Source organism: Odocoileus virginianus, chromosome 18 (genome assembly GCF_023699985.2).
Source record: "Odocoileus virginianus isolate 20LAN1187 ecotype Illinois chromosome 18, Ovbor_1.2, whole genome shotgun sequence".
Classification (NCBI taxonomy): domain Eukaryota; kingdom Metazoa; phylum Chordata; class Mammalia; order Artiodactyla; family Cervidae; genus Odocoileus; species Odocoileus virginianus.
The window spans coordinates 39,116,221-39,141,511 of record NC_069691.1 but is presented as its reverse complement, the minus strand read 5'-3'; the positions used below and the strand labels follow the sequence as shown (position 1 = coordinate 39,141,511).

Genomic DNA, 25,291 nt, shown 5'->3' with positions numbered 1-25,291 from the left:
ATTCAAGACATTTTAGAGCCTCTTCTGTGTTCAGCCATCTAGTATTTGTTGTTGTTAAGCTTCAGTGAGGATCTCCATTTGCTTATGATGATAAATGTCGAGATGCTGTGTATAAATAGTATATATGCCTACACCATGGGGTCGGAAAGAGGCGGACACAACTGAGCGACTGGACTGAGCTAAAAGGGAAGGTATGTGCTCGGTCGTGTCCCACTCTTTGTGACCCCATGGACTGTAACCCGCCAGGCTCCTCTGTCCATGGGGATTCTCCAGGCAAGAATACTGGAGTGGGTTGCCTTGCCCTCCTGCAGGAGATCTTCCCAACCCAAGGATCAAACCCAGGTCTTCCGCACTGCAGGCGAATACTTACCGTCTGGGCCACAAGGGAAGCCCAAGAAGACTAGAGTGGTGGCCCATCCCTTCTCCAGGGCATCTCCCAACCCAGGAATCGAACCAGGGTCTCCTGCATTGCAAGTGGATTCTCTACCAGCTCAGCTACCAGGGAAGCCCCAAAGGGACGGTATTCTCCCATAACTATCCTTTCTGAAAAGGAGTTGCCTGATAATTGAGTTCTTGCAAAATCTCACATCATGTGGTTACAGTGACTTTATTTTGAGCAATAAATACTATTTGACGATGATATATAATCTGAAACAAGTTTAATCATGCTAGTTTTAGATGCTTGTAGCTGTCATATGATAAAATTTTTTTACAAGGAAGCAAATTTAACACAAGGTCAATCATTAGCCTTTTTGAATTACATGTGTTGATTGTTGTAATTATAAACAGATTTAAAAAATTACTTTAAAAAGAAAAGGCAATGAAAGTTTTATATTCATAGGTTACTATAGGATGGAATTTTTTTATAATAAAACATCTTGAATGATACAAAGGGGCCTATGACTTAGGATACCGTATCCAGAGGCAGCATCATATTTAAATTCTAAAGCAACTTAACATGATATGGGGCTCTGAAAACTAGGTTAAGTCACTCAAAAAAAGGACTGGTCATAGGAATGCAATTTTTACTTCAAATATGCGTGTAAGGAGCTTCAGTTCAGTTCAGTCGCTCAGTCGTATCTGACTCTTTGCAACCCCATGGACTGCAGCATGCCAGGCCTCCCTGTCCATCACCAACTCCCAGAGCTTGCTCAAACTCATGTCCATCGAGTCAATGATGCCATCCAACCATCTGATCCTCTGTCGTCCCTGTATCCTCCTGCCTTCAATCTTTCCTAGCATCTGGATCTTTTCCAGTGAGTCAGTTCTTCACATCAGGTGGCCAAAGTATTGGAGTTTACGCTTCAGCATCAGTCCTTCCAATGAATTTTCAGGACTGATTTCCTTTAGGATGGACCGGTTGGATCTCCTTGCAGTCCAAGGGACACTCAAGAGTCTCCTCCAACACCACAATTCAAAAGCATCAGTTCTTTGGTGCTCATCTTTATAGTCTAACTCTCACATCCATACATGACCACTGGAAAAATGATAGCTTTGACTAGACTAACCTTTGTCTGCAAAGTAATGCCTCTGCTTTTTAATATGCTCTCTAGGTTGGTCACAATTTTTCTTTCAAGGAGCAAGCATCTTTTAATTTCATGGCTGCAGTCACCATCTGCAGTGATTTGGGAGCCCAAAAAAATAAAGTCAGTCACTGTTTCCATTGTTTCCCCATCTGTTTGCCATGAAGTGATGGGACCAGATGCCATGATCTTAGTTTTCTGTATGTTGAGTTTTAAGCCAACTTTTTCAACTCTCCTCTTTCACTTTCATCAAGAGGCTCTTTAGTTCTTCTTAACTTTCTGCCATAAGGGTGGTGTCATCTGGATATCTGAGGTTATTGATATTTCTCCCAGCAATCTTGATTCCAGCTTGTGCTTCATCCAGCCCGTCATTTTGCATGATATACTCTGCATATAAGTTAAATAAGCAGGGTGACAATATACGTCCTTGACATACTCCTTTCCCAATTTGTAACCAGTCTGTTGTTCCATGTCCAGTTCTAACTGTTGCTTCTTGACCCGCATACAGATTTCTCAGGAGGCTGGTCAGGTGGTCTGTTTTTCTTATCTCTTTAAGACTTTTCCACAGTTTGTTGTGATCCACACAGTCAGAAGCTTTGGCACAGTCAGTAAAGCAAAAACAGATGTTTTTCTGGAATTCTGTTGCTTTTTCTCTGATTCAACAGATGTTGGCCATTTGGTCTCTGGTTCCTCTGCCTTTTCTAAAACCAGCTTGAACATCTGGAAGTTTACCGTTCATGTATTGTTGAAGCCTGGCTTGGAGAATGTTGAGTATTACTTTGCTAGTGTGTGAGATGCATAATTGTGCAATAGTTTGAACATTCTTTGGCATTGCCTTTCTTTGGGATTAGAATGAAAACTGACCTTTTCCAGTCCTGTGATCACTGCTGAGTTTTCCAAAGTTGCTGGCATATTGAGTGCAGCACTTTCACATCATCATCTTTTAGGATTTGAAATACCTCAACTGGAATTCCATCACCTCCACTAGCTTTGTTCGTAGTGATGCTTCCTAAAGCCCACTTGACTTTGAATTCCAGGATGTCTGGCTCTAAGTGAGTGAGCTCACCATCGTGATTTTCTGAGTCGTAAAGATCTTTTTTGTACAGTTCTTCTGTGTATTCTTGCCACCTCTTCTTAATATCTTCTGCTTCTGTTAGGTCCATACTATTTCTGTTTCTTGTGGACATCTTTGCATGAAATATTCCCTTGGTATCTCTAATTTTCTTGAAGAGGTATCTAGTCTTTCTCATTCTATTGTTTTCCTCTATTTCTTTGCATTGATCACTTAGGAGAGTCTTCTTATCTCTCCTTGCTATTCTTTGGAACACTGCATTCAGATGGGTATATCTTTCCTTTTCTCCTTTGCCTTTAGCGTCTCTTCTTATCTCAGCTATTTGTAAGGCCCCGTCAGACAACCATTTTGCCTTTTTTGCATTTCTTTTTTTGGGGATGGTCTTGATCACTGCCTCCTGTACAATGTCACAAACCTCCATCCATAGTTCTTCAGGCACTCTGTCTATCAGATCTAATCCCTTGAATCTGTTTGTTGCTTCCACTGTATAATCGTAAGGGATTTGATTTAGGTCATATCTGAATAGTCTAGTGGTTTTCCCTACTTTTTTCAATTTAATGTAAGGAGTTTAAGTATAATCATTTCATGACATGTGAATGAGGGGATAAGTTTTGTTCTTAGATTGATCTTAATGATGTGATTTTAAAAACATGTTTAGCTAAAAATTTATAGACATATGACAGTTTCATCTGCCTCTGTAAAAGTTTGTGATTTCAAGATGGGCAAAACATTTTGCAGGAGTAACAGTGACAATGAATACATGCAGGAGCCACCCGTAGTTGAGGCACTTCACATGTGCAGTGTTCTCTGTTGAGTTTTCAACTTCCTTCTATAAACTGCAGATTTTAAAATTACATTTTTGAGATGTATGCAGTCATAGTATAACCTTGAAAGAACACTAAAGGAAACTTGTCTTCTTTACTGATTCTTAAAAATACATGCTATGACTTTGATTTGGGTAGATTTTACTTTATTATGAATATAGAGATTGAGTATTGACTCAAGCTTTACTACTGAGTTATCTACTGAGAATTTTAAAGCCTTTTTATGATTGTCTTTCCCCATTTTTAATATAAAATGTGTCAATGACCTTTGATTAACAAGAGTTCTTATATCTCACAATAAAATTGCAAAGGAGATTCTTTCTAAATTTGGTGTGCTGATTTAATTATTGCATGTAAATGATAAACCAATGATTCCATTCTGACTAAAAAAAAATTTTCCTGGAAGAATGAAAAGGAGTTTTAAATAGCATATAAGACTTTTAGAAATAGAAAGGTCTGGGAGTAGACACTGTTTGAGGCTGTGTTTGAATGTATGTCCTCAGGTGCTCAGTCGTGTCCGACTCTTTGCGACCCCATGGACTGTAGCCCACCAGGCTCCTCTGTCCATGGAATTTTCCAGGCAGGAATACTGGAGTGGGTTGCCGTTTCCTCCTCCAGTGTTTGAATGAGTTATCAAGTATTTCTGTTAAAGGGTGTTATTCTTTGTTTTCAGCTTTTGATTTGTTATTGCCAGCTTCCTCCTCTATTGTGTGATTTTCCTCACCTCATTTTACTTTTTTGTGCAGGGTCAGAGCATTATTCCAATGCTGACTGGAGAAGTCATTCCTGTAATGGAGCTGCTTTCGTCTATGAAATCGCACAGTGTTCCTGAAGAAATAGACGTAAGCCCTCAGCTGTCATGTTAAATCGGAGCAATGGTGCCATGTATTCATTCCCCTAAGTTATATTACTATTACGTATATTAGTAATGTTCTAATTTTAGTAGTATACGTTTTTATCATACATATCATTCATGTGAATTATGAGCCACTTTAACAAACACATTTAAAATCCTGAATTTAATGGCCAAGCAGAGACCTTTTGGTTAGTAATAGCAGTTATGATAAATTTATTTAGTTAAATTGTCCACTTTTGTATTTCCTAGAAGTACGAGAATTTCAGACCTTAGAGAGTCAATCAGTGTTTAGTGCAGTAATTTTGTAAGAAAGCAGTGTACAGATCACTAGCTGCTAATGGAAGTTCCCTTATCTTCACTAGTGTGATTTCCTTAATCACTCGTTTGTTGAGGACATTAAGAATTACACACTATAGATGTGAAGAGAAATCTTTAGGCAACTAATTTAGCCGCTTCCTGACTTTGTAATTAAGATTTGTTTCCTGATTGTGGCAGCTCAGAAGAGGAAGTAGTTCTTGTAAAAATGGCTGCTTAACCTGTCTCACCAGCTCTCGCGTCATTTGTTCTGCAAGTTTCCATCAGTGACACAGATTCTTTTATGGGGATTTGTGATGCTTCAAAATGAGGGCAATGTGTCATATTGAACCTAGACTTCAGAAAACTTATGTATTAAAATTGTTATTTCAGCGTTTTGTTAACAGCCAGAATATTCTTTTTTTTCCTTTTGGTGCATTTTAGATAGCTGATACGGTTCTCAATGATGATGATATTGGTGACAGTTGCCATGAAGGCTTTCTTCTCAAGTAAGAATTTTGTTTCTTTTCATAAAAGCTGGATGAAGCAGATGCAGATCTTATGCTCACCTGTGACAAGATTGGGAAGGAAGGAAATAATAGGAGAATGCCTAACTAGATTATTCTAGGGTCAGCAAGCCACGATTGAATTATTGCTTAGCTTTGTGTTGCATCTTTACTTATTACATACCTATGATACATTTGATGTGACTCTTTTTAATATTTAAGGAAGCTGAGTTTCCCAAGTGTCTAGATGAGAATTCTTGGACCCTTGTCTGGTTCTGGTTTCTTGTTTTTCTTCTCATTAAAGATTGCTTTCTAATTAAGTTGTTATACTTAGGCCTAGAAAAGAAAATTCTCCTATTTGTACTGATGTTTTTCATGTCACAGTAGATTTTAGAGTGTGAGCTCTAAAATCAGGCGTCCTGACTTGCTGCTCTGTAACCCTGAGCAAGCTACGTGAGCTCTTCATGCCTGCATTTCCTCATCTATAAAATGGGACAATATTACCTACTTCATAGGAGTGTTGTAAGATTGAGTCAGATGAATCGTATTGGGCATTTAAAAGTGCATGGCACATATGGGCATATAATAATAGCAAATAGCTAACACTTTCTATTTATTTATTCTAAGAAAAATGATAATAACAATGATAATGGCCAGTATTTATTGAGTGCCTGCATATTAGTCCCTTAAGTGCTCTGCCTGCATTTATAATCTCATCTTCTACTTGTATAATCTCATCTTCTACTTGAGTACTTCTTTACAATTACAGATTATCATGAAATTTTGTTTTAAAAAATGAGGAATGGAGACTTCCCTGGTAGCTCAGGCTGTAAAAAATGAGGAATGAAAGGATAAAGTCCTTGCTTTTACGTCTACAGTCTTCTCCTTTAGGTTCATGATGGGGTCTTAAAGGCCTGTGTTTAACCTCAAAGCCTTACATGGCTGGAATCAGAAGCTCTTTAGTCCTGATTCTGCTCAGTGTCAGCCACTCATGATATTATTTTTAACATCATGTTAAAATGATGTTATTTTTTAACATTTGACTTTAAACAAACCACTTTAACCTCTTTATACTGCAGATTCTTCCACTATAAAACAGTGATATTTTACTAACTGCATTGTTTTAAGGTTCAGATAGAATCTGTGAAAGGCATGTGGTGGAAAATGCAGAGTACTATAGAAATAAAAGATGGCATTATGATCAAAACTTTGGTGTTCATCATTTAAAGCTATTCAAAGCTTTTTGAAGTTCACTTGTCTTGAAATTATTTTACAGTCAACACTTTTTTAATCTTTTTTTTTTTTCAATTCACAGTGCTATCAGCTCACACTTGCAAACTTGTGGCTGCTCTGTTGTAGTAGGTAGCAGTGCAGAGAAAGTAAATAAGGTAATTTATTTTTTAATCCAGCAAATGATCTGATTTTTTAATACTGCTAATGTATGTGGATTGTTATTTAAAGGTTAGGTTGCAATCAAGGTGATCTTATAATATTAGGAAGCAATATAATCTGACCAAATTACTGGGACACCCTATGGCAAAAATAAGTTTAAAGTAAACTATCTGAAAAGGAAGTTACTTATCAATTTCATCATGATAATTTATAAATACTAGTCTCAGTATTGTATAAATGGTTTTGAGAATATTTTAAAATCAGATGTTTTTAAAAATATTGGTCTTCTATTTCCTGATGTTATCTTTAATGTATATGAAGACAACCATGTTCTTTTGGTACTAATTCCAAAGAAATGGTAACTCATCATTCATCTTGATTTCATTACCTTGCTTTTCCCTCTAAATCTTTTCCTTTTAGGGAACTATTGCTAGTAAGTGGTCATTGGAGGTTTTATGGCAACATTTGTGACCACCTCCTTTAGTGCTGTATGAGAATCCATGAACCTTTCCAAACATTAGGTAGTAAACTAAGGGATTTTTGTACTTTTCTTCACTGATCAGTACTTAGAAAGAGATAAGTGTATGTAGCTTACCAATTTAAGCAAACCTAATTTTTCAGGTTTTACACAGGAAGTATATTAGGAGTGATTATTTGCTTGACAAATAATTTCGTAATTTTTTTTTCTGTGATAAGCTTCCCTGTAGACTTACCCAACCCTTGATTTACCAAAATTATATTTCTGATATAACCATTTATGACAGATTAACTTACCTGTTATTATATTATATCTAGTGGCTTATTATTATTTCTACTGCCCCAAGAAGGTAGCTTTCAGTTCATGTCCTACAAAGCTTTCAGGTTCCATAACCCTTTCCAGCTGCTTCTTGGGAAGAAACAGCCTTGATGGTTGGGGTTCTATATTTTACAAACATTTTTCTTATCTACCATCCTCTTTTAGCTTAATAGCTTCTTTTTATCTTTTTAATTTGAGAAAAAGGTTGCCACCACTAGTTTAAAAACAACTATTTTAATGTAAAAACTTTGAATATAATCTGAATTCTGAGATAGTTACATGGCTTTTTATTTTTTCCTAATAGATCTATGATCAAATCTTGTCAGAATGATAGGTTTCTAAACCCCAACCAAATGGATTGCTTATTTCAAATTAAATTTGATAAAATTAATTCTCATTCTACTCAAGGATTTAGAAACTCTTTGATATTCATTGTGATGAGATTTCACATATAGAACTTTTAAACAGAAGATATAATTCTGCCTAATTTAACTGCATTTAGTTTTCTCATCCAAATTATTGCTGGGTGGCTATATAATCAATAATTATATTAGGTCATTATTTCCTCATATAAGATTAGGAATAAGGTTTCCATGGTAAAATAAGCTTGAAAAAGTCTGCATATTGTATCAGTCACCTAGAGAGTCACAGTGTGTATTCAAATAGTAATGGTTTTGAGATACCATACAGTTAACTTTACTAACATTTTCCAAGCTTATTTGGCCACAATATACTTAGTTAAGCAACAGCTGTTATATCCCATAGACTATTCCAGGTTACTGAGAAATACTTATTTCTCAGAGTAGGTTTTATTGAAAGTAACACCTGAAATTTCTATTCAGGCCCTTTCCTAAGCAAACTAGTGGCCTTTTTATCCATATTTTAATGCTAAAATATTTTCATTTTACAGATAGTAAGAACATTATGCCTTTTTCTGACTCCAGCAGAGAGAAAATGCTCCAGATTGTGTGAAGCAGAATCATCGTTTAAATACGAGTCAGGGCTCTTTGTACAAGGCCTACTAAAGGTACAGTTTCCATTTATCACAAGTGAAACCAACTTTTTTAAAATTATGTTTGAGATTCTTTATAAATATATGTTGAACATTAGCATTTAATGTGTCTTGTGTTTGTATGGTAAGGAGATGACTTGCTTTTCACAGGTCTGAGCATGGAGTGTATATCTTATAAATTTATAGTTTGTATCAGTAAAACATCACAGAATAGCTTTCTTTGTGTTTCTATTTGGTTTCCCATACCTGTCTGGTCTCAAGATTTTTTTTTTTTTTTTAATATGTGCTTGAATCAGTTTACACAACTAAAATGGGAATATTTCTTATTTATTGAACAGATTTGAATTTTTGTGTTACCATTTTATGTTTTATGTAGCACCTTCATTTACTGAAAAGAAAATGTTAAGCTGCTATCTTGAAAAAGTATATAGGATTTGAGTGGTTTCAGTATATCAGTGTGTATGTATATATAAGAAAAAATTCATTTTATATTTTTTCTTTATTTACTTGAGTCTGCGTTTCAAGGAGCAAAACAGATGAATATAAATTAACAATTATTTTCAATAATTATGGGGAATCCTTACTTGCTTTATTGAATCTATTATTGATGTTTCAATTATCATCAGAGATATGAAGAAGTAGATTTCCTAATGATTATGTGAGTCTCTCAGAGTGATTGCTTTCTTGAGGATATAGGCATAGTAAAATGAAAGAAAAAATACTAAAAATTGTCGCAAGTAAAAATTATATACAGCTTTTACATTTTCTTTTTTTGTTGATATTTGAAATACAACTTTATTCTGATTCTAAATGAAAAGGAATAGGAATGACAGTAACAAACAAGATTCCACCTCTCAATATTGTCATGTGACTATAGCAGTCTTATATTTGAAACTCAAGGAGTAAACAGCTGTGTTCCAAAATACCTAAATATGCAGGTCCAAAAAATGAAGGTACTATTTTTTTAAGTGCCACGTTCACTCCAAAGCCCATCCATCTCCTTCAGCATCCAAAGATTAAGCACATGTTCTGCTTAGCTATATAATAAAGTGGCAAACACGCTGCACCACTGACATCACAGGACAGTTGCCTATAAAACTAGACTTCTGATACTGGGCCCCAGCTTCACTTTCTCACAGGTCATCATCTTCATCCAGGAGAGCAGTTGTCTGTGCAACCTCTAAATCGTGCTCGTACTGTGCTGCCAAGGCTGGGTCCATGACCACCTCTGGCGGGGCAAGAGCAGGCATGGCGACAAACTCCAAGTTAGGGTCTCCAGTCAATTTTCTAGCAAGCCAGAAGAAGGGCTTTTCAAAGTTGTAGTTACTTTTGGCAGAAATGTCATAGTACTGAAGATTCTTCTTTCAGTGGAAGACAATTGACTTTGCCTTAACCTTTCTGTCCTTAATATCCACTGTGTTGCCACATAACACAATTGGGATGTTCTCACACACTTGTACCAGATCTCTATGCCAGTTGGGCACATTCTTATAAGTAACTCTTGATGTCACGTCAAACATTATAATGGCACGCTGAGCTTGTATATAATAGTCATCTCTCAGTCCACCAAATTTCTCCTGACCAGCTGTATCCCATACACTGAGCTTAATAGGTCCTCTGTTAGTATGGAACACAAGAGGATGGACCTCCACACCCAAGGTAGCTACATACTTCTTCTCAAATTCACCAGTCAGATGACGCTTCACGAATGTAGTTTTTCCAGTACCACCATCACCAATCAAAACAAGTTTGGACTGAACTTGGGGTTCTCCTTGGGCAGCCATCACAATGTTACTTCCAGAAGCATCTCCGTGCCCATCTGACTCTAGCTTTTACATTTTCAATAGTATACTTGCTCTGAGCTCAGAATAATATTGTTTAAATACAGAAACTCCTTAAGGGAAACTCATTTTTTTTTTTATATGTACAGATCTGAAAATTAGAACTTGTCCTATCAAAGGCATGATGAGGTACTTTGTACTTTTATTTCCTCAGCATCTTCTCACTTATTGTATAATTTTATCCATTAAAGGGACCTATACCAAATGCATAGCAGAGAATTTGAAACTATAATTTAATGAAAACATGTTTGTTTAGAATTTTCCATGCAAGTTTAAAAAAAAAAAAAGACTTTTCCATGCAAGTTTAAATTGTATAGCCTTTTAGAGCATACTTTGATATTATAAGAGTAGATACTTGTTATATGGCAACTGACTACCCAACTGACTATACCTGCAAAGAAGTATACTTACTATAAAAAATGCATTTTCAACTGATACTTAACAGAACATATGAATAACCAAGAATATAAAAAGTCACTTGTAATCTCATAATCCATTGAATAACCCCTATTAAATATTGGCTTGGAATGTTCACAACTTGCGTGTGTGGCAGCAGAAGATAATTCCCATATTCTACATTGCTACTGTTTTGTATAAAATAAATTGGTAACGATTGACACTTAAAAAAAAAAATTTGGCATATATCTTTCTGGTCTTTTTATTCTTCTGTATTTTTTTCATATCTTCCCCTTTCCCTGCCAGAAAATTAGATTATACTCTTCATGTTTTAAGCTCCTTTTTTCACAATATATTATGAACATCTTTCAGTATCAACACATAAACATTGGCAACTTAATTTTTAGCAGCTAAACAATAAATTACTTTCATTTATTTAAATGAATATTTATTTCCCTTTGTGGCTGCTCAAGTTGCTTCTGATGTTTTACTATTTTAATCCAGTGCTATAGCACACACGTCACTCAAACTTGACACACAACCATGATTCATCTTCTGGGATAAATTTCTAGAGCTGAACTTGCTAAGTGAAAGCCAGTTTTTTAAATTAAAGATAATCTTCCTATCTTTTGGTGTAAAAGACAGTTTTCTCTTCATCCTGACAGGATTCGACCGGAAGCTTTGTGCTTCCCTTCCGGCAAGTCATGTACGCGCCTTACCCCAGCACACACATCGATGTGGACGTCAACGCCGTCAAGCAGATGCCGCCCTGTCACGAACACATTTACAATCAGCGTAGATACATGCGCTCAGAGCTGGCAGCGTTCTGGCGAGCCACTTCAGAAGAGGACGTGGCTCAGGACACCTTCATCTACACAGATGAAAGCTTCACCCCTGACTTGTGCGTAACGCCCTGCTTTCCGATGCTGTCTTTAAGCAGTATCGCCTAACCGTCTTTTAGAGTGGAAGCACGCAATCCAGTGTTTAAAAGGGGAGGCATACATTTACTATGCTCGAAGAAATCTTTGGTGAATCAAGCGTTTTTTTCCTTCAGTGCCTATTTTTCTTAGTATGATTGTGTTTGCCATAAGCTAAGTTAGATTAGTCCTTAAAAATAAGTACTTAAGTACTTAATTAACAGATATCCACTGAGCCCCTAGTTACAGGGTGCTAAGGTTTGTCGATGTTCAGTCGCCGAGTCGTGTCCGACTCTTTGCCACCCCACGGACTGCAGCACGCCAGGCCTCCCGTCCCTCACCGTCTCCTGGAGCTCACCCAAGTCCATGTCCACTGAATCAGTGATGTTCCCGCTAATGGCGGCCACCCAGACAGCCCCAGACCCAGGTCCTTCCATTGCTTACAGACTAGTGTATAAAGGTCATTAAGAAGCTTATTTATTAACTAAACCAAGGAGGTATTGCTAAGTCTTTTTTTTCCTTGATATATATAAATATAAAATACAGCAAAACTGTGAAAATGCATTAATAGAGCATTCTTTTATATTCTCTTATATTGTGTTATTCATTTCTTACCATAAGGTATGATCAGTAAATTAACAGAGAAAGCAATGATAATAAAATGTTGAATGTGGACCCAATTAAGGGGAAAAAAAGAAGAAATCTGAACTGTAAAACACTTAAATAACTGAAAAAAAACACTGAAATCAGGAAAATAAATTGTTGTATACGATCATGGTTCTCATACCCGGCACATAGAATGTGCTCGGTAAACACTGACTAGTAAATAATCCAGGTTCGAGTGGATAGGGCAGCAGTAAAATTGGAGCAAGCAACCCTATCCTGTGTCTTACAGAAGAATTTTGAGCTGAGGCAACAGACTCGGGAAGCGCCAGTCGTCAGAGAGCAGGTGCTGCCCGCAAGCATAGCAAAGGAACACCGTGTCCTGGGAATCCCGTCTCATGTGTCTCTAGGTTCAGAAAGATGGCTTCCTCAGGAGCCAGCTCTTCCAGACTGTCCGTTTTTTCTGTTTTTTTGGTAGGTTGCTGGAGAGCTCTTTCTGGGGAATTTGGTGAACTTTATCTAAAGTTCTGGAATTTTTTTTTTAGAGGAGATACATGTATGCTTTTAATATGTCTTACTCATTTTAGCCAGTTGTGTTGGCTTCACTGATTTGACAAACTATGATGAGCCACCTATTCTTGTTTTGCTAATCATAACAAATAATGTCATGAACTTTGAACATTTGTTTCCAGCTGTTAATTTTCTAAACATAAAATTATCCAAAAATAATATTTTCAAACTCTAGATCGATGTATTATTAACTTTTATGTTTTATGGACATACTTTACTTTTTAGTTTAAGCAATATTACTTAATTTTAAGATATTTTAAATTTTAACTCTTAAAAATAATTTCACTCACTGCCTAAACATGAAAAATCAGTCACTGAATATACTCTTTTTATGACACTTTGCTTCATCTAATTCCCTTTTGACCAAGACAATCAAATTATAAAGTGTTCAGAACACTAGACTTAAATAGCTAAATTCTCTCTCCAAAGCCAGAAAATGGGTGCTGTCAGTATCCATACTGGCCACCAGTTGAACAGCCAGTAATTGTGAAATGCTGATTTTTCTTTCCCCTTTTCTGAGTTTCCTGCTTCTGTAGTAGGGAACACCCAATTCCCTAAAACTAGGAAGTTTTAGGTACTTTGCTATTTACATCTGCACACACATCTCTTTCTTGCTACTTCGATCAGGTATATTATGATCCCTACTATTTTGTTTCTTTTCAGTTAAAAATTGCTTACCTTGGTAAATGTTATTTTACCCCTCTGACTTGAGTATAGCCTAGTATCCCAGTAAATTCCTTAGTGAAGTAGAAGGCAGGAAAAGGGAAGGAAGAAGAGAAAGATCAAAGGGGATTGGGACCTGGGAAATAGACAGTCTTTTTAAAGTGCCTACAATATCCTAAGTTGTATGGTAAATGAACATTATCTCATGTGTGAATTAGAACTTAATTTCTGACTCTGCTCATTGCCGACGTAGCTAACATTTTATTAGGTAGCTGATTCATGTTCCTCACCAGATGATGGACTGGTGGATGCAAACCCAGTGGGCAAGACGTTGGAGATAATCATCTGTGTGTGTTCTTTATTCCCACTTGAATGTTTCCTAACATTCATCCTCTTACTTTTTTTCTTCCGAAACTGCTTATTAGGAGTTATTAGTACATGAAGTTAACCTTTTATTTTGTTTTGGTTTGTAATGGTATTGGTGTATATTTATTTTTGTTGCTGTTTTATGTTTTCGAGATGGCAGGAATAGATAGTTGCATTTACCAATTGCCTAAGGCTCTCAATATATTTTTATAAGGTGAGGTATTAAAATACATTGATAGATATGTGCATACCCTTCCTGGGACTGCTTACACTATTAAAAAGAAAATAATTACATTGTGGCCTGACAGACTCCAGTAATAGATAGATAAATGTATCCTTGAGTTAAAATGAGTGTATTAATCTATTTTATTGTATTTCCAAATCTATTTGTTGTATTTTATTGTATTTATTTATGTAATTCTTATAAATATGTTTATAATCCCATTTTGAATAATTTAGTTTGGTTGGTGTGAGAGGTTTTGGAAAACAGCTTTGCATAGCCATGTCAACATTTCGTCTGTTTTCTTTGTAGGAATATTTTTCAAGATGTCTTACATAGAGACACTCTTGTGAAAGCCTTCCTGGATCAGGTAAGTGCTAAACCTGAGATTGTTAGAGTGAATGATATGACATGTGTTCTGTTCAATATATCCCATGATGCCTATAGAATTAGCTCCTTTTGTAGTTTTATCTCTTGATTTTTCTAAAGTGTCAAAATTATTTTTCTGCTGAATTATCTGTGGAAAGTAGTTTGTATGTTAACAATTGAAGATGCAGCATCCCCCAGTTTAGATAATAACTTCTAAGCATTAATTTATAACCCAAGGATGTTTTCTTTTAGTGAAGGGACATTTTGTACAAATGTTGTGTATTTGCCTTAATTAAGCAAAAAATGTTTTTAAGACTTACTTAAATGATAGCATCCTTACTGTCTCATTTCTTTGTAAAAGATCTAGGTTTTAAAGAAAATTTGAGATTATATGGGTCTTATGTCTTAAAATAGAGGGATTTTGTTATGATATCACTCTAGGGATCAGGCCAGGAAACAGTTGTCATAGATGTAGCTTTGAAATAATATAATCCTTGTTAACTAGAAATTTTGGATCCAGATCTGTGTGATCTGTGACATATTGCAAAGTTCAGGGATAATTCAAAGTCATGTAATTCCATGCTTCCCAAGCAGAATTAAAATTGTTCTACCACTACCCATGCACCCCCACCCCTCAAAATAGAAAAATATGAGTATCTCAAAACCATAGTGTAAGCACAGCCCAACCTCTAGGAGCTCCAGTTTTATTTGAAGATGTGGGCAGAGAAAAGCTAAAGTAACACAACCAGAAGTAACCTATATCATGATTTTTAATAAATATGGTTGTAGTCTAAGGTAGAAGAACAATTTTGAGTCCACTCTTGAAGAGGAAGCAGAACTGTCAGACCGCTCCAGTATGTCCATCTCCTCCTGTCCACCAGGATGTATCCATCTATGGAGACGATTGGGGAGAGCTGCTCAAATGTGGGTTACCTGCCAGGCACTACCAGCAGAAACATGCTGTGGATAAGCAGAACGGGAGCAAAATATTTATGAGCATGCTTCATTTTCCTGCAGGTCTTTCATTTGAAACCTGGTCTGTCTCTCAGGAGTACTTTCCTTGCGCAATTTCTGCTCGTCCTTCACAGAAAAGCCTTGACGCTAATAAAATATATAGAAGATGATACGTAAGTCAGTCTCCTCCATGGAAGAAAAACCTTCATTAATTGCTTTCATTTTGTCCCCTTTGGACCTTTTCTATCTTATAATTTCTCTTATATCATTATTTGTAGGCAGAAGGGGAAAAAGCCCTTTAAATCGCTTCGGAACCTGAAGATAGACCTTGATTTAACAGCAGAGGGCGATCTTAACATAATAATGGCTCTGGCTGAGAAAATTAAGCCAGGCCTCCACTCCTTTATCTTTGGAAGACCTTTCTATACCAGTGTCCAAGAGCGAGATGTTCTAATGACGTTTTAAATGTGTAAGCTGTTAAGAATGTTTCATCACAATCATAATTGCTGCTAAAGTAGGTCGGTGATGTTGGGAAAGGTGACTCCCTCGGGTCATGCTCTAGAGCCCTACTTAGCAACGGCAGTTAGTTACACTACAGTTGTCAAAAAAGTTTATAAGGGATGTCAGGGGTACAGTTAAAATAAATGCACCTTTTCCTGGATGTGCTGTCTTAGGAGACAGACTTATTATGTTTACAATTATAGTAAATAGTATTGCTGTCTTTTAAAGATGTTGGATATAAACTTGACCACAACTGCTGTTTTTTGAAACTTAACAATTCATGGTTTACAAGCATCAGAGTGATATCTGAGTTAGCTTTCACAGGCATAAGACTAGTTGACTTTCCATCTCTTGATGTTCCTTGGTATGTGGGATTACTGTAGTACCTTTACAGTCAGCTACAAACCAGAGTATTTAGATTCTTTCAGCTCCACAGAAGGAAGGTAGCTTGAACATAGATTAAGTTTTAGAAAGAAAAGATTGCTCAAGCATACATGTTATTGAAATCAATTTTAAGATCCTGCTTTGCAGACGTACTCCTCGGCATTCAGTCTGGGTAGAAACGCCAGGCACTGTGTATAGTCCCGATGATGGTGAACCACAGTCAGGGTGTTTTTTTTCTGTTTGTTTGTTGAGCTCTGTCACAGAAAATACAGAGAATTGGATTTTAATGTTTCCATAGTTATTGCCAACTTTTCCAGTTACTTTGCATTATTTTTGAACCAAACTGAAATGTGTACCTCCTGTGCCTTTTTTTTCCCCTTGGAAAATGTAATCACTTGGAAGAAGTTCAGATTTCCCTAGTCACTCATTTTTATCTTGTTTTCCTCTTGTATAGTCTTGCTCTGATTTAGTAATCATTATAACTCAGATTATTAAATGGAATAGAAAAATACTCACCAGTAAGACTTCTTTTCAAGAACGAGAATAATATCGTCTTCCTTAAATTTCTGCCCATGTTTTTGGAGTTGTTGCCATGTCTCTTTGCCTTCATCATACAAGGACTAGCAGGAGAAACTTTACTGACCTGCTGTTTCACTAGGTGCTACTTTGGCAGAACCAAGTGGTCAATTTCTTTTGTTTCCTTCCTGTGTTTGGACCATTGTGCTAGCTATAAAATACCCAATTAACCTAATTCTGTGCTAAAACAGTATTGACAAAACAATATACACAAGCATAAAAGATATTTTTATTTAAAACTGTGGAAGTAACATAAAAGGGAAAGATATGTATAAGAAAGGGAGAAAAGTGATAGAGCCCCTCCACCCTTGCCCACCGAATTTCACCAGAACCAACATAGATCCTACCAACCTTTCACATCACTAGTAGGAAAGGTGTAGAATTTTTAGACACACACTGAACCTGATGAGGGATGCTATGGCTCAGTCATGAAACAGTGTACAGATACCACCTTGTTGAACCCCGTATTCAGTGCTGTTTACTTGCTAGAATATTTAAGTGCTAATTATTTTCTTTTGCTCATTTATTGTACTGTTGTTTGGGATGCAAGTTGTACAGTGAAATAAGTTATTGAAGCATGTGTGCACATTGTTATATGTCTTTCCTCCTAGATGGAGAATTTTGAATAAAATATCTGAAATTTTGTCTCTTTCAGTCATTTGCTCAGAAAAGCAGTACTATATTGAACGTCTGATTGGCTTCCTTCTTAGCTGACAATCATGGTGTATCTAAACAACTTTTATTTTACTGATAAAATACTGATAAAATCTTTCTCTTTTGAAAGAAAATATATTTAAAGGTTCTATATGATGCTGGAATCATATGTGGTGTGTTTTTTTGTTCGTTTGTTTGTTTGGTTTTGTCTATTAACTCCCAAGATTGTATTCTGATTTTTTAATTTATATATTAAAATAGCAGATATAAGATAATGCTTGGGCGAATTCTTTTTTCTTAGTTACTACTATAATAATACAACCTAAGCTGAAGTTATTCCTTCCAGGTCGCCAGTATAGGTATACAATATGAAAGTGTAAGAAATCTAAACCCTTCAATCTAGAAAACAAATAAGAGTGACATTTTTACTCCAAGGGAAAAAATTAATTCATAAATATAACAGTTGAGTTGAAAGGTTTCTCTAGAAGAAGACTGATTCATTGCATTGCTAAATTCTCAAAGAGGAAACCTGAACTTCATATAATGCTGAAAATTAGAAATGAGACAGTTACCACTATGGTCTGTTTCTGTAATGCTGCAAGTCAAAGAAGAAGATAGTGAACATCACATTTCTCTTAACACTGTTCAGTATTGACCTGGAATTGTACAAATTGATGTTTCTTGGGAGATCTTCAGGGTACAGGTAAAAGTAACAAAAACAGTTAACCACCCCCATTTAACACACACTACCCACTGGACTTTCTGAATCTATCATCACAAAAACACTATGAGGCAGGTATTCTTAGTTCCATTTTACAGATGAGGAAACTAGAGATTTAAGTAAGTGTATGCAGTACACAGACCATGGTCACTCAGATGGTTAAACTGGATTTCATCTCAAGCAGTTATAGAAGTTGTCATGTGCAAACAGGTACTCAGTGCCGTGGAAATGGAGGGAGGGGAATGAAGCAAGTATTATATGCTTTTTAGCGCTCTGCAGTGCCCTGCTCTGCTACTTGGAGAAGTCATTAACTTCCCTGAGGCTCATTTTTTAAAATATTTGAAATGAGGGCATGATGATAACATCATGCTTGTTAAGGAGGATTTCATGAGACTGTGTAATGTACTTAGCTCAGTACCTGATGAGTGGTTTTATACCTGCTTTTACCCAATCTGACAGTCATTACCTTTTAATCAGGGTGTTTGGAGCTTTTGCATTTAATGTGATTGTTGATATGTTTATGTTAAATATATCATCTTGCTGTTTCCATTTTTTCTTTGTTCTCTTTTTCTTCCTTTTCTGCTTTCTTTTGGATTGAGTATTTTTTATGATTTCATTTTATCTCTTTTGTTGGTTTATTAGTTACAACTCTGTTTTATTTCAGTGATTACTTTAGAATTATAGTATGTACATCTTTAACATACCTGTCTACATTCAAGTGATACAGTACTTGACATATGGTTTAAGAAGCTTACCATGAAAAACTCATTTGTCTCTTCTTGCCTTTGTGCTGTTGTGGCCTCATGTTTTACTTCTGCATTAGTATAAGCTCCACACTTTGTTATTATTTTTGCTTAAACAGTCAATTATCTTTTGCAAAGTTAAATATTTTAAATACCCCAACTAAAAGGCAGAGATTGTCTAGATTGGATAAAAAAACAAGATCCAACTATATGCTGCCAACAAAAAGCATATGTTGAAAATAAAGGGCAAACAGATTAAAAAGGTAGAAAAAGATACACCATACTAACACTAATCAAAAGAAAGCAAGAGTGGCTATATTAATATCAGACAAAGTAGGTTTCCCAGTGAAGACTATTACCAAAGATAAAGAATATTGCATAATGCCAAATAAAGGGTCAATTCAGCAAGAAGACACAAAAATCCTAAACACTTGTTTACATAACAGCTTCAAAATTCTTGAAGTAAAAACTGATAAAACTATAAGGAGAAATTAACAAATCTGTAATTATAATTGGAGATTTGAAAACTTCTTTCCATGTTAGAACAAGAAGACACAAATTTTAGAGCTAGATTATGCATAGGCTCAATCTTAATGAATGACTTAAGAGAAAAAAAAATCTAAACAGTAAGGATATAGAAGACTTGAACAAAAACTATCAACCAATTTGATGAACGTGACATAGAACACAGCGATACCCATCCATGGTAGAATACACATTCTTTTCAAGAGCATGTGGAACATGTATTAAGATGACCAAATTCTGGGCCAAAAAGCAAGTCTCCATAACAATAAAAGGATTCAAGTCATACAAAGTAAATGGAAATAAATTAGAAGTCAATAACAGATATCTGGGAAAACCTAAAGTACGTGGAAAGTAAATAGCATTTTAAAGATTATAAATCTTATGTCTGGGGGTCAAGAGGAAGTGAAGCAGAGAACAGCCAGGGAGGTATCAGAATGCTCTGGAATGCTTTTTATGAAGATTGGAGCTGATCCTGCCTTTGATCTCCCCACTGCAACCCAACCTTCACACTGACAACAGCATGATCCTTCTAAAAATTAAATCTGATCCTCACTTCTGTTTAATGGCTCTGCATCACTCCCAAATTTAAGCCCCAAATCTTGAGACAGTTTCTGTTCCTCCCTCCATCCTCACTTCTCACTTTCTCACTTCTAATTTCCTGTACATTCTTTCGTTGTTACACCATTTCTTTGTTTTTCTTTCTCTACTACTACTTTCTTTCTCTACTACTAAAGTCTGAACAAGATACATGTCTTTTTCATTTTTGTATCTGTGTCTAGCATGGTGTCAGGCAAAGGGCATGCTTCCAAAAAAGTAAGTTCAGTGAATGAGTTTATTAAACACTATTTTCTTTATCCTCTCCAAAAAAATTAGTTCCTGAAAAATAAGGAAATTACTTTCTTTATGTAATTGGAGGCATTTTTCCCCAGAGAAAGTCCATTAAACTGGGCCTATACATAGCCTAACTCTAAATTTCAAAGATGGTAAGGCAGTGATCTTCAGTCCTTTTAAAGTAGTAAGGCCCGTCATTTTCTGTTTCTGCATTTGTGTCTCACTACTTCATCTCTTGCTGAAATGTTCTTTTTACATTAGTAGCTTGATAAGTTGCTAAGCAGTTTTCATCAGACCCATTAGAACAATGGTAAGCATCTGTGAAGTATGGACATTGAAGAAATCTGATCTAGTATAAAGAAAATCATTCCTGAGCTCAGAATTGGCTCAAACTGGCACCTTCTGGCATTTGCTTGTGGGTGGGGAATGTGGAATGCTTTGAAAGCTGAATAGATTTATCAAGCTTTAAAACTCCCTTATGGCTAAAGGAAAACAGCATTCATTGTTCGAAAACACCATTGTTTGTTTTTTCTGCTTTTCTGTTTTTTGGAAACTGAATCTGCAAAAACATTCACGCCCAGCATTTTGCCTCATGTACCTCACTTACTTGGAGGAGGAACTGGCACCCCGCTCCAGTATTCTTGCCTGGAGAATCCCATGGACAGAATAGCCTGGTGGGCTCCAGTCCATGGGGTTGCAATGAGTCAGACACAACTGAAGCGACTTAGCACCTCACTTATTACATTTCTGGAGGATGTGAGTGACATGAAAACTTTTTTATTGTGATTACAATGTTCAGGACAAATTGAAAATCCTCACTTTAATGATCATACTGAATTTTACAGGAAAAGACACTATATCTGTCATTGTAGGAAAACAGTAGTTTTGATAGGAGTGTGAGTCTTGGAACGAGATTTCAAATCTGTTTTTCTACTTCTTGGCTGTGTGAGCTTGGACAAGGTATTGAGTTTCTCTATGCTACCTCAATATCTTCATCTATTCCACAGGAATAATGGAACTTACATCATAAAGTCATTTAAAAAAAAAAAAAAGTAGGTTGATACATGCAGAACACGTGAAAGGGTAACGGGCACAGAGTAAGTGAACAATAAGATTCAGTTTCCACTGTTGTCAATGGTATCGATGTCATTACCTTCATTAAGCAACTGAATGTGGAGTTTCCACATGTGATTATTAAGCCACAGCAATTCCGCAGCCATGATTCTAGGGGACACCACCTCAGTAGCAAGGTTGTTTTATTAGTGTGAATCTATCACACCCTGAGAGGTACTATCCAGAGGCTTCACCCTGTTTTTCAAATCTCTCCGCTCCAGCTCCATGGTCATTGTTAAGGCTTCATCATCGCTCACCTGCATTAACTCAACAGATTCCCCCTCCCGTCTTTTCACCTACTAGGCACCAGGCCCCTCCCCCACCCCAATCCATTTTCTCTACAGAAAGCAGAGCAATCTTTCTAGTATCATCTCCTCTTTAACTTCACTCACTTACTTAAAACACACACACATACACATACCCTCAGTGACAACCTTTGAAACAGTATAAAACCCACCATCCTCGGGTGAAGCACAGGGAGCCGTGGGATCCGACCCAGCAAACCTCTCCACTCTGCTCTCGCCACTCATCCCCATGTAGAGACGGACTGTTTGTGCTTCCCCACCCACCTTGCTCTCATCACTGCCTTCACTGCCTGGGGCACTCACCCCTTCACCTGGATGGACTTACTTGTCATCAGGATTTACCTGTGGCTGATATCCTGCTCTTCCAGTCCCCTCCCTCAACTTTGGATTTAGAGCATCCAAACTTTAAGCTCCTTGAGGCCAGGACAATGTGCACTAGCTTATACCTAATTGTCTGGCACATAATATGCTTTATCAAATATGTATTGAATTACTTACCCTCCATTCAGAGTTCTTGGAGGTTTCCATACTTACAGGCCTAGCATAACATTTAACTCATTATAATCACAATTATTCTAGATTTGTCTCCATTAAACTGCAGCCTTCGCACACGAGGCTGGATCCTTGTCTTATGCATCACCGTGTCCCCATCTTCCAGCATAGTTTCTGCCATGAAACAGGAACTCAGCAAGTTCCAAAAGAATGAATAGTATCCACATACCATTAATCTCAGTTTTGAAGTTTCCCCAAATTCTGAAGCAATGGGATTTATGCCCCCCACTCCCACCTTGGGAGTTCTTGGATGTTATCCCAATGATACCACTGACAAATGTTTGTATGTACATATAGTTTTCTGAGTGGTGGAGTCATAGCTTTCATCAGATTCTCAGAGGGGTTTCTGATTCCCCCAAAGGTGAGAATCTAGGTCCTAAAGAGTTAATATTTAAAAACCAGTTGTGAAATAAAATGTTTCCAAGGAATCAAAACTACTATGTTTGTACTACCTCTCACCAGTTAGAATCACCATCTTTAAAAAGTCTACAAATAGCAAATGATGGAGAGAGTGTGGTAAGAAGGGAACTCTTCAACATTTGGTAGGAATGTAGATTGGTGCAGCCACAATGGAGAACAATGTGAAGGTTCCTTAAAAACCTAAAAATAGAGTTGACATATGATCCTGCAATCTGCTACTGACAATATATCTGGACAAAACTATAATTTAAAAAGATATAGTGCTCACTTCAGCAGCACATATACTAAAATTGGAATGATACAGAGAAGATTAGCATGGCCCCTGTGCAAGGATGACACGCAAATTCGTGAAGCGTTCCATATTTTTGTGAAACAGATCACCAGCCCAGGTTGGACGCATGAGACAAGTGCTCAGGGCTGGTGCACTGGGAAGACCCAGAGGGACAGGATGGAGAGGGAAGCGGGAGGGGGAATTGGGATGGGGAGAAAAAAAAAGATATATGCACCCCTATGTCCAGAGCAGCACTAGTCACAATAGCCAAGACATGGAAACCATCTAAATGTCCACCAACAGATGCATGGATAAAGAAGATGTGGTACTTATATTCAATGGAATACTACTCAGCCATAAAAAGAGAATGACATAATGCCATTTGCAGCAACATGAATGGACCTAGAGATTATCATACTAAGTGAAAGAAGTCAGAGAAAGACAAGCACCTTACGATGTCACTTATATGTGGGATCTAAAAATGTCACAAACAAACTTAACTACAAAAGAGAAAGATTCACAGACACAGATCAGACTTGAGGGTGCCAAGGGGGAGGGATGGGAGTTTGGGATTAGCAGATGCCAATGATTAAATATAAGATGGATAAACAACAAGGTCCTACTGTATAGCACAGGGAAATATAGTCAATACCCTGTGATAAACCAAGATGGAAAAGAACATGAAAAAGAATATATGTATCACTTTGCTGCACAGCAGAAATTAATGCAACACTAAACCAATTATATTTCAATAAAATATTTTTTTATAAAAGGACGTAAAAGCACACTCACAAAAAAATTGTTTGCAAGGTAGTTTGGTGAATCAGCCCCTTTGGCCCGGACGAGGTAGTGGGTGTGTGGCCCGACAACCCCACAGTCTCCAGTGGTCTCCCTGCTGGACTGTGGAGGTGCCAGGTGGCTGCAGAAGGCGTTTTTTTCCCGGTGACTATCCTGAAAGCCTCCCCCAGCACACCTGCAGGAAAAGTCTGAGGCGCATTTGCAGGGCCTTCTTGGTTCTGGGAGCATCAAGGATTTCAGCCCTGGGACCAGCACCACTAATGTGTTAAGTCAGCACTCAGGGAGGAGAGATTTCTCTGTTCAAAGCTGAGAACCTCCTTTGATCCACATTGGCTAGACGTTTTTCCTGGCTTCCATCAATAGACTCGGCGTTTTTTTGTTTTTTTTCTGGCCTAGACCCATACAAACAAGAGACTAGAGCTTCTCCAAAAAGCTAAGAAAAAGCACATTTTAAAAATAACTTGAGCAAATGAATTCATTCTGGCAAAAGCAGTCCAACTACGTAAAATAAACTAGGGTTTCGCAATAGCAAGTCCTAAAACACGTAAACAACCCCAGGGTCCACGTGAGCCAAGCCATTTGCTGAACACAAAGTCCCTGGCCTAAATTCTGCCAGAATAAAGAACACCTTATAAAACTAGGAGTTGATGGCCATCATGTGAAAAGATGATGGGGAGGAGGGAAGAGGGGTGGGACTCATCCCAAGGAAAATCAGAAAGTCTCCTGACTAGATACTCAAAATGCTAGCTTTCCGAACCAAAAGCAAGGATGATGAGGGATTAGGAGGCAGGCAGTGGGTACAGGCTATGCCTCAGGCCCTTGCTCAGACCCCACCAGGCTTCTGCCTTCCCTAGGGAAAACCAGCATCCACTCTCTCTCATGCAGTCACAGGGAGCCCCTGCAGGTTTTACCATCTGTTTTCTTGACAGGATAATGGTTCCACTGAAATTATAACAACACACTCGGCCAAAGAAGCCCATGCTGTTCTAGTAACTTCATACCCAGCCTGAGTTTTCTGAGCATCATAGTAATACATTCTTTCTAATGAGGCCCATACTGTTCTGATGAACTTCTGCAGTGTTTCATCTCTATACCAGAACAATACTTGCTACAAATACTAAATATCACGATCATCATTTTATATTTGAATAGTTCCCCTTCAAAAAAAAAAAAAAAATAAGAGTACTCTCTCATCTCTTAGTAGTAGTGAGGTCCTTTCTAGACTGAGAACACTGCTAGAATACACATCTCAGAACAGACAGAACTTGGAGAAATTCAGAGAAAGCGCACAGGAATCATTTTTAAAGACTAGACAGTGCAATTTGTAGAAAAAGGTTGAAGAGCTTGCTATTATTTATAGTAAGCCTTAATACTATACTTCAGGCATACAAATAAGCCACATTTATGGAATAATGGCTATGTGCCATTTCTCATGTAACCCTCACAACAGCCTCAGAAATTGAATATCCCCATGGTACACCACAAAGACTCTGAAACGTAGGTGGAAAGATGATCCAAATAGACATTTTTCACAAGTAATTCGCTTTGTCTCTCTCTCTTTTCTCTCACCTAAAAGTTGGCTAGTACCTTACCTGCACCTTGAGCAAGTGACATGGGTCACTTTCAGATAGAATGAACAAAGTCAGTGTGAGCTCTGCCCCCTTTTCACTGTCACAGCGACCGTCAGCATTCCGAAAGCGGCTGCCCCACAGCCTCGGTTCTG

At 37.2% G+C, this 25,291-nt stretch overlaps 1 protein-coding gene, 1 long non-coding RNA gene, 1 other non-coding gene and 1 pseudogene across 6 annotated transcripts in view; 2 read left to right on the top strand and 2 right to left on the bottom strand.

Annotated features, from left to right (window-relative positions):
• Positions 1-17,289, top strand: part of C9orf72 (C9orf72-SMCR8 complex subunit) — a 27,198-nt gene extending 9,909 nt beyond the window's left edge. For all 4 annotated transcript variants that reach the window (XM_020872302.2, XM_020872301.2, XM_070480600.1 and 1 more), the window contains exons 4-11: positions 4,166-4,261; positions 5,014-5,078; positions 6,391-6,463; positions 8,174-8,290; positions 11,178-11,413; positions 14,164-14,221; positions 15,238-15,347; positions 15,453-17,289. In XM_020872302.2, the coding sequence (XP_020727961.2) occupies positions 4,166-4,261; positions 5,014-5,078; positions 6,391-6,463; positions 8,174-8,290; positions 11,178-11,413; positions 14,164-14,221; positions 15,238-15,347; positions 15,453-15,639 (942 nt within the window). In that variant the 3' untranslated portion in view covers positions 15,640-17,289. The remainder of the gene's footprint in view (positions 1-4,165; positions 4,262-5,013; positions 5,079-6,390; positions 6,464-8,173; positions 8,291-11,177; positions 11,414-14,163; positions 14,222-15,237; positions 15,348-15,452) is intronic.
• LOC110124015 (GTP-binding nuclear protein Ran-like) lies at positions 9,270-11,119 on the bottom strand (annotated as a pseudogene).
• On the bottom strand, positions 15,952-25,291 carry LOC139039512 (uncharacterized). The gene is made up of 2 exons (XR_011492820.1): positions 25,161-25,291; positions 15,952-16,313 (listed from the first exon to the last, which is right to left on the bottom strand). It is a non-coding gene; the product is annotated as an uncharacterized lncRNA (long non-coding RNA).
• LOC139039551 (U6 spliceosomal RNA) lies at positions 22,760-22,866 on the top strand. The gene has a single exon (XR_011492891.1). It is a non-coding gene; the product is annotated as a U6 spliceosomal RNA (small nuclear RNA).